The sequence below is a fragment of the Eptatretus burgeri genome, chromosome 17, assembly GCF_056783735.1.
Source record: "Eptatretus burgeri isolate ZD-2024b chromosome 17, Ebu_testis_v1, whole genome shotgun sequence".
NCBI classification, from domain to species: domain Eukaryota; kingdom Metazoa; phylum Chordata; class Myxini; order Myxiniformes; family Myxinidae; genus Eptatretus; species Eptatretus burgeri.
In genome coordinates this window covers 1,157,116-1,166,953 of record NC_140977.1, presented here as the reverse complement: position 1 = coordinate 1,166,953, position 9,838 = coordinate 1,157,116, and the positions used below count along the sequence as shown (strand labels likewise).

General features: G+C 47.3%; 1 protein-coding gene across 6 annotated transcripts in view; it reads left to right on the top strand.

Moving 5' to 3' along the window:
- The window catches only part of LOC147009070 (dyslexia-associated protein KIAA0319-like protein), a 97,609-nt gene that overhangs the window by 2,678 nt on the left and 85,093 nt on the right, over positions 1 to 9,838 (top strand). For 4 of the 6 annotated variants that reach the window (XM_085862543.1, XM_085862541.1, XM_085862538.1 and 1 more), the window contains exon 2: positions 655 to 791. In XM_085862543.1, the coding sequence (XP_085718669.1) occupies positions 713 to 791 (79 nt within the window). In that variant the 5' untranslated portion in view covers positions 655 to 712. Of the gene's footprint in view, positions 1 to 96; positions 792 to 9,838 lie in introns of all 6 variants that reach the window. The other 2 variants (XM_085862540.1, XM_085862539.1) reach the window with 2 other exon arrangements.

Here is a 9,838-nt window from a genome sequence, read left to right as displayed (position 1 = left end):
ATGGCAAGTGATGTCGGTCAAAAATGCTCGTTTAATTACCCACTCTGTTGTTGCCAACTGTGCCTCCCTCCTCCCTTTGTTTTCAAAAAATTCCAGAATTTTAGGAAGGAGACTCAAAAGTCGCTCCAGTACATTGCCACGTGACAACTTTCTAACCTCACTGTGCATCACCAGGTCGCCGTTCTCCATCTCATCCTCATCCAGTAGTGCTCGAAACTCTCTGTAACTCTGTGCTCCTGACACAATGACATGGATCACCTTGACAACCAGCTCCATCACACTTTGCATCTCAGAGATTTTGAGGGTGTTTTCATGTTTCTGTGTTGTCAGGGACCGCACATCAGGGACTGCATTTTAGGCCACCAGGGGAGGCCCGTGGTTCGCAAGCCTTGCAATAAAGAACCGTGGATGAGACGGTCAATGTGAGAGAGACTGTCAAGTTGCCTGCGAAGTGAGAGCAACAGACCTTGTACTTAAACTTTGATGGGAGATTCCAATAATGCTGAGAGCTTTAAAATCCACAGAATCCAGGAGAGACAGATGTGAGGCCGGACCCTCCGCGATGTGAGGCACACCGCGCAGGGACCTCCAGGTATCCTCAGATTTGCGCTTGCGGGCGTGCACTCAATTCCAAACCAACCCTTCTCGTTGTAGGTTTGGGAGAAACCATTGACGAGCGGTGGTGAGGTCTCAGCAGAACCTCAGAATTCTGATGGATCGTTCGGTGAGATCAGGCCCTTTGATCTTGGAATTCTTCGTCATCGTCATCGTGCTGTCACTCTTTGCACCAGGTACATACACCATGTTTAAATCACAGGTATGCACATTGTGCTGAGTTATGCAAAATCTTTGACATGCCAATTTAATGAAAATATTTACATTCCATATGTGGAATGGAAATTAATTAAGAAAATATCCACAGTCTCCACGGGACTACACCGAGTCGAATGAGCGGTCACATGATCCTAATCGTCCTTAAATAAGCAAGTTGGGAATAATTGGGGCTGGTAAAGTAGTCGTAGCGGTCGAGGTAAGAGTCGGAGGAGTGCAGATACATCATGATGGTGATTTTTTTTTTTCCTATCAATTTATTTATTGATTTCAAAAAAACATTTTAATTCCATATTTGCCAATATAAGTAGAGTGAAACAAAAATATATGCAAGTAATACTTCCAGAACTTGGAAAACTAAGAAGGATACAATCAAAATGACACATACAGAAGCAAACCTGGAGGCATACTCAGAAGCCAAGGCTTGTACTGATATACCTACGGACTAACAATATAAATGGCAAACGATAAATTGGACCAAAACTACCGAATGGCAAAGAATGAAGGCAAAATGGTCAAGAATACTGTGAATAACAAGAAGAAGAATAAACAGTTAAAAAGAATGAAATAACAATAAGGCGAAGACTTACAAGAGTGAATAACAAATCAATGTGAAAGAAAATAAACTTTTAATAATTATACGAGATCAAATTTGGTTGAAAAGCCGACTTAAACCGTCCCACAGATGACTGTGCATTTACTGCTGCATCGATACCATTCCAAAGACGTGGCTCTTAGTAACGTACTGTATTCTTAGAGTATGATGTGCGAGTAAAAGGTAGAAACAAGTTATCTTGTGATCTCATGATAGTTTAAATGTAAAGGAATTATTTAATCATTTTTCTTCTCTCTGCATATCAAGGAATACAAATACCTACAACCTGTTATTACCCCTCTCATCCACTCTCAACACCTGAACTCGTTGTAATCGATCACGAGGTTTTTATTAAAACTATCAGAGTACGCGCCCTACGGGTGATCGTGTTCCAAGCATGCAACACGTTCTTCTGACTCTCACCTTTATTTGGGTGGTGTTTCGGCAACTTAGAGCTGCCTCAATTGCTCCTGAAAAAAATAAATAAAAACAATGCCATGAGGTTATGTGCATGAGGAAAAAAACATCCCTCCTGTTTATAATTCAAAACACCTCACTGTACTGGAAAATGTGGGAACAGGAATACTGCACTGCAAATGGTGGAGACTTGTAATACCCTCTCTCACCTGGAGGTGACGCTACACGATACACATTTACATCGAGAATTTGTGTCCTTCCCCTTCCTAAGCGTACACGTGGTTATGTGTTTGTGTGTGCATGTTCGTGTGACTACTTGCATGTGGATGTTTGTTCCACTGCCTGAATGTAGAGGTGTGCACGTATGCAGGTTTTTATTAGTCCCCACCTGCTTTCACTGGAGGGGACTGGAGGTTTGCTCTCCATCTGTCCGTCCCACCTGTGCTTTTTTAGACTTTTCCCCCACACCCTTTCACATATTTAACTGAAACTTGGTTCAAGGCTTTATTATGATGAGTCACAGAACAAGTTCGAGTTACAGGGCGTTTCATCAATTTTTCACAGAGTTATGCCCTTTTTAGACTTAGAAAATAACTCACTTCTATTTATATATATAATTAATAGATATATATCTTAATTATACATATATTAATTATATATATATATATATATATATATATATATATATATATATATATATATATATATTGTTGCGAATTCGCGCCCGCCGGCGTGCGGACGGCCACGTAACTCGGATCGCGGCACGTCGCCCACCGGACGGAGAATTCAGTGGTGACCCTCCGGGAACTATCGCCCGGAGCCAGTCACGGGTGGGCCTTTCAACCTCACCACAATCGTGCCAATCGGCCACCCGCGTGGGATAGGGTTGTTCGCCAAACTCGACCTACCTAAGTATCCACGCGGATGGTAAACCGGGCGATCGTACCTCGCCGCAGGTCGACTCCGGACACGAGCCGCTTGGGCAGCCCGTTCCGGACTATCAGGATAACCGAGCGGTGTTATCGTCGACCTCGACGGTTCAGATTAATTACCGGGCGTATTAAGCCCACTACGAACCCTTTACGTGAAGCAGGATGGAGGGTCAATAAAGAAAAGACGAAGCGAAACGGGAAAACAATTCACACAAAGCACATTTATTACCCGGCACACGGAAAGCCATACAGTCAGAATGCACATATATCAACCCAAACAAAAGCAACAACGACGCAGATCTACTACCGACTACGCGCACACACGGCAACACTTATACAGTTCTACTTTACAGACGGCGCCAACACACATTTACTCAAAAGCAAAGGAAAGAAGCCACCCTCATAGACAATGGAGCAGACAGGCCTGGAGGCCAATATGTGCGCGTGACCTGGAGGAGCGGCGAGACCGGGGGGGTGGGGGGGTCCTACCCGCATCCTCGTGACTCGTTGGCGGACGAGCCGCAGATGTGGCCACGTGGCTGTGCCCTGACTCCGTGCTCCTTCGTGGGTTTCGTTGGCACGACGTTTGGAGTGGGGTGGGAACGGGGCCCCCTTTTTGCACTATCTCAGCGCAGGGGAAAGGGGGAATTGTTGATGTCCTGGGGGAGGAGAATTGCTGGCTGGCTTGGGTCCCGCGACGAGCGATCTCACACCGCGACCTCGTCGCCGACCGCCGTCCTTCTCGCCTCGGACCCGAGCTCCTTTGCCTCTTCCCGCAACTCTCCTCAGCCGACTGCAGAACCCAACTCGATGCCACACCGATGACTTCGCCACCCGACTCCACTCTCTGCCACACCGATGACTCGACTCACTCTGCCCCGATTCGCCTTACGCTTGCCATTTTATAGGCCGGCAGGAGAAAACAATATGCAAATATCCGGATCAGGATGACCTCGGGGGCGGAGCCACGCTCGCCAATTGGACAGAGGAAAAGTGGCCGTGAACCTCCCCTGATTCTAGAATTTGCATATATCGATTTCACGCAGACGCGCCTGGAGGCGGGGCCAAGCCGCTCCGCGCTTGCTAATTGGACGGATCAGAAGTGGGCGTGTCGCGTTCTTGATCCGAATTCTCCCTCGGAAAGGCCGCTATTTGCTCTCGTGGCTCGGTGCGTATCGCTGAACGAGCCCAAGACAGCTCGATGCTCAGTGTTCACAGGTGCTGCGGGAATGGCCGTAGAAGGAGAGAGGTGAGGGTGGTGGAGGGTTTATCGGTGGTGGTTTGATGGTTATGGTGCCGTTTGGGAATGACGGTGATGCGATGTTTGTGGGATTGAGTTGTGAAGGTAAAGGTCATGGCTGTTGGCGTTGTTGTTGTTGTCTGAGGGTTGGAGCGTGGTTGCAGTTGGTGACGATGGCTGGCGTGGTGGTTGTTGTGTGATGGCGGTTGAGACGTGGTTGGTTCAAAATAAAGATAGAACAGAAAAAACGGCTATCTCAAAGCGTCGCAGCCCGAATGAATCGCATAAATTCCCATGAGACAACGGATTTGGGGCTCACGACACATGAACTTAGAGATATCTCACCTACGGGCCCTTCATGGTGTAATGCGAATTTCCACAGCTGTAACAACGTGTTTATATATATATATATATATATATATATATATATATATATATATATATATATATATATATATATATATACACACACAAGCCGGTAGGCGGCGATGGGTCGCCGAGCATGGAAACTATAAGATATAGAGCAAAATGGCTGTCATATAGTGGATAGGGAATCGCCTTAAGATTATGCATATCAAATGTCATCCAGTTCCATCTACTGATAACTACTTGGTATCCATTTGGATGAAAAGTACCGAAAATGCGGTTTGAAATCGGAAATCCCCAAAGTTCGAGGGCATGCTGTGGGTGAACAAAGATCTAAATCGAAAACCCGGCTTGATAATTTGTGCACAATGTATTCCAGATGATTAGTGTGAATTTTCATGACCATCCGACCATAACCCAAGGAGGAGTAGCATTTGGTGCGAAGGCACCTCCATCTCTCGCATATTATCGTTTTTTGCACTAATTGACCTTTGACCCCTGACCTAAGCGAAATCGGTCAATATGTCCTGAGGCAAAGTTGTAGTACTCATTGAGTACCATGAACCTGCAAAGTTTCATTCGTATCGATGCACTCACCTGATCGCTAGGGGGCCTTCAATTTTCACAAGTTTTGCGTATACCCAAATTGTAGGGGGCGCTGCGGTTAAAGTATTCCACATGTCACAAAAACTGGAATATATTTGATAGAGCATCACCTGTAGATCATTCATGCCAAATTCATAACCCGACGTGGGATAATGGCTTTCGGAATTGATTTCGCGTGAACGGTACCGATTTTGAAGGTTTTTCGGTTGTTGCAATGGAACCAAAGCGTCCCGAGCAACCATCACAATTTCCAAAGCACTAGCTCATAAGATATACCTACCACCCGAGTTTGGTCAAAATCCGCCCACGTTTACTACCAATTATGCTTATGACAAACGAACAAACAGACAATTGCTGACAATAAGGGTCACCTATTTCGGCGACCCAATATATGTATAATATACACTATATATATATATATATATATATATATATATATATATATATATATATATATATATATATATATATATATATATATGTATATATGTGTATCTATATATATATATATGTATATATGTGTATCTATATATATATATATATATATATATATATATATATGTGTATATGTATATATATATATATATATATATGTATATATGTATATATGTGTATATATATATATGTATATATGTGTATATATATATATATATATATATATATATATATGTATATATATGTATATATGTGTATATATATATATATATATGTATATATGTGTATATATATATATATATATTGTTGCGAATTTGCGCCCGCCGGCGTGCGAACGGCCACGTAACTCGAATCGCGGCACGTCGCCCACCGGACGGACAATTCTGTCGTGACCCTCTCGGACTAACGCCGGGAGCTAGTCACGGGTGGGCCTTTTGGCCTCACCACGATCGTGCCAATCGGCCCCCCACGTGGGATAGGGTTGTTCGCCAAACTCGACCTACCTAAGTACCCACACGGAGGGTAGACCGGGCGATTGTACCTCGCCGCAGGTCGACTCTGGACACGGGCCACTTAAGCGACCCGTTCCGTACGATCGGGATAAGCGAGCGGTGTTATCGTTGGCCTCGACGGTTCCGATTAATTATGAGGCGTATTAAGCCCACTACCAACCCTTTACGTGAAGCAAGATGGAGATTCAATTAAAGAAAAGACGAAGCGAAACGGGAAAACAGTTCAACATGATGCACATTTATTCCGCGGCACATGGAGAGCATACATATACAATTAAACAGAATGCACATATATCAAATGCTACAAAAGAAACACAACAATGCAGATCCACAACCGACTACGCGAGCACACGGCAACAGTTACACAGTTTTACTTTACAGACGGCGCCAACAACACATTGACTCAAAAGTAAAAGAAAAGGCCACCCTCAAAGGCAAGGGGGCATACGGGGCCTGTGGGCCAATATTTGCGCGGGACCTGAAAGAGCGGTCAGGTCCGCGAGACCGGGTGGATCCTACCCGTGTCTTTGTGATGAGCCGCAAATGTGGCGGCGCGGCGGTGCCCCGACTTCGTCCTCCTTCGCGGGTTTCGTTGGCACTGCTTGGAGTGGGGTGGGAACGGAGCCCCCTTTTCGCAATATCTCAGCGCGGGGGGGGGGGGAAAGGGGGGGGAATTGTTGATGCTCTGGGGAAAGAGGATAGCTGGCTTGCTTGGGTCCCGCGACGAGCGATTCCACCGCGAGCTCGTCGCCGACCGCCGTCTTCCTTGCCTCGGACCCGAGCTACTCGGTCTCTTCCCCCATTCTCCTCAGCCGACTGCAGCAAAACACCTGTACGCCCTCGCCTCCCGACTCCACTCCGAGCTCCAACCCGACTCTGCCCCAAAACTCTCTTCGCCCTTCCAAGGCCGACTCCCCGCTCCAACCGACTCTACCGCGCTCCAAGCTCCAGGCTTCCTCTCTCTGCAGCTCCCCGACAGACTCCGAACCCCGACAGACTGCCCAAATTCGCCCCGCGCTCGGCGCTTTATAGGCCGGCAGGAGACCCATATGCAAATTTCTGGATCAGAACGAGCTCGGGGGTGGAGCCACGCTCGCCCATTGGAAGGAGGAAAAGGGGCGTGAGTCTCCCCTGATCCTAGAATTTGCATATCGCGATTCTACACCGACGTGCCTGGAGGCGGGGCCAAACCGCCCCGTGCTTGCTGATTGGACGGATCAGAAGTGGGCGTGTAGCATTCCTGATCCGAATTCTCCTCGGAAAGGCCGCATTTTGCACTCGCGGTTCGGCGCGCACCTTGTACGAGTCCAGGACAGCCCGACGCTCGGTGTTCACAGGTGGCGCGGGAATGGCGGTAGAAGGAGGAGAGGTGAAGGTGGTGGAGGGTTTATGGTGGTGGTTTATGGCCATGGTGCCGCTTGGAATGGCGGTGATGCGATGTTTGCGGGAGCGAGTTGTGAAGGTAAATGTCGTGGCTGTTGGCGTTGTTGTTGTGAAGCGGCGTTGCGGTTGGTTGTTGTTGTGTGATGGCAGTTGGTTTGTGGTTGGTTCAAAATAAAGATAGAACAGAAAAACGGCTATCTCAAAGGGTCGCAGCCCGAATGAATCACATTTATTCCCTCGAAACAACGTGTTTGGGCTAACTACACATGTACTTACAGAGATATCTCACCTACGGGACCTGAATGGTGGTTTGCAAATTTCCTCAACCGCAACAATATATATATATATATATATATATATATATATATATATATATATATATATATATATATATATATATATATATATATATATATATATATATATATGTATGTATATATTATACACTAGCAAATAACACCCGTCGCTTCGCTGACGGTAATACGGAACGGGGGGAGGGAGAAAAAGAGGGGGGAAGGTTGAGAGAGCAGAGAGAGTGGAGGGGAAAGGAGAGAGGAGGGAGCGAGGAGGGGTGGGGGAAAGGAAGACAGTGTTAGGTGAGAGTCAGGGAAGGCAGATGTGTGGTTGAGCGTTCATTACGATTCATACCGTCTCATCAAAATGATCCTGCAGAGAATAACAGTGAAGATGGAAACAAAATAATATCTGAAATCCATTGTCTACTGGTCATACTATAAACATGGTCTGGAGTCAAACTCTTGTCCGGACACGTCTGTAGACAAACACTGTCCAGACATAACCACCATCCGGATGTGTCCAGAGACAGACAGAGAAGGGATGTAGGAGCAGGGTGCTGCACTGTATTGGGAGGGGGTATAATATATTATTGCGAATCTGGAAACCATGAGCACACAACATTCAGGTCCTATAGATTAGTTATATCGGTAAGTATGTGTTTTATAGATAGCTTCCCTTGTCTAATGGGTAAATAAATGTAAATGTGCTGTGAGTTACTTTGATTGGGTTTTTCTTTTATTTATACACCTTCCCCTCGCTCTGACCGGCGGCATTGTCCTTCGTGCGTTCAACCACGAACGTGGGTGGGAATTCGCTCGAGACTCCGCCCAGAATGAGAGGGGTGGGTCTCCTTGGCCAATCAAGGACTTCACCACCTCAGATTGGGACTCCGCCCAGAATGAGAGGGGTGGGTCTCCTTGGCCAATCAGGGACTTCACCACCTCAGATTGGGACTCTGCCCAGAATGAGAAGGGTGGGCCTCCTTGGCCAATCAAGGACTTTACCACCTCAGATCGGGACTCCGCCCAGAATGAGAGGGGGGGCCTCCTTGGCCAATCAGGGACTTCACCACCTCAGATTGGGACTCTGCCCAGAATGAGAAGGGTGGGCCTCCTTGGCCAATCTAGGACTTTACCACCTCAGATCGGGAATCCGCCCAGAATGAGAGGGGGGGCCTCCTTGGCCAATCAGGGACCTCATGACCTGAGATCGAGAACGGGGAGGGCGGAGGGCTAGGCCTAAATTTATAATGGACACCAACACAGGCGATGGGAATCATGGTTTTTAGAACCGATAGTTTAAAGTGACAGGCGTTTTGGAAAGCCCCGGGATAGTTTAAAAGTTCATAAAAAGTAGGATAGTTAGGAGATGTACCCCTTCACACCATCCATCCCTTCGCTCTCCGTGGGCCGCTGGACCCACCTTGGTGAGATGACTGCTGAAATCTGAGGAGGCCATTCTGAGGCTTTGTTGTGCCTCAAGATAGGATTCTCATCTCTCCCTTTTCCCCTCCAGAAAGGGAACGTAGGGGTTGGGAGTAGGCTAGGTTGACAGGATAGGTTAGCCGGACGAGGACAATAAAGGGGGTTAGGGAGACAAAATTATAAAAAGGGGCTAAGTTTGGTTTTTGTGTTGCAAATTAAGGGAGTGGGTATTGACTGTGACAGGCAAAGGTGATAGGTTGGGGGGGAGACAGTAGGGTAGGTCCGAGCCCACCTTCGGAGCAGCTGGCACCACCGCACTCCCTCCAGACCAACACGGAACGAGACCAGAGGCCGGCCAGCTTCACCTGCCGGCCTGTTGTGCTGGATCGCCTGTTCCCGCATGGCCTTGCCTTGCCATGCATTGTTTGCTTGCCTCTGCCATAGCCCCATGCCTGCCACCCTATTTGCATTGCCCCCTGTGTCAGCAATCATCACCATGTGCGCCAGGATCACCAGTGTTTGCAAAGACTGCCCTGCAGGCAGCCACATCACGGGGACTGCATTGAGTAGCCCGTGCACCGTGCTTGCATCCATCCATCATTATTTTTGTGTTTTTGCATCCAGTTCATTTCAGGGAAGAGCCAGGGACTGCGTTGGGCAGCCGGCTATCTTCCTGTTCTTGCACAGAGGAGCCAGAGTCTGTATTGGGCAGCCTGGCTGCCTCTTCAAATGGCCTGTGGGATGGCATATGGCATGCCGGGCTAGGGTGAGTTGCCTCCAGCAGCTGAAGACTGAAACAA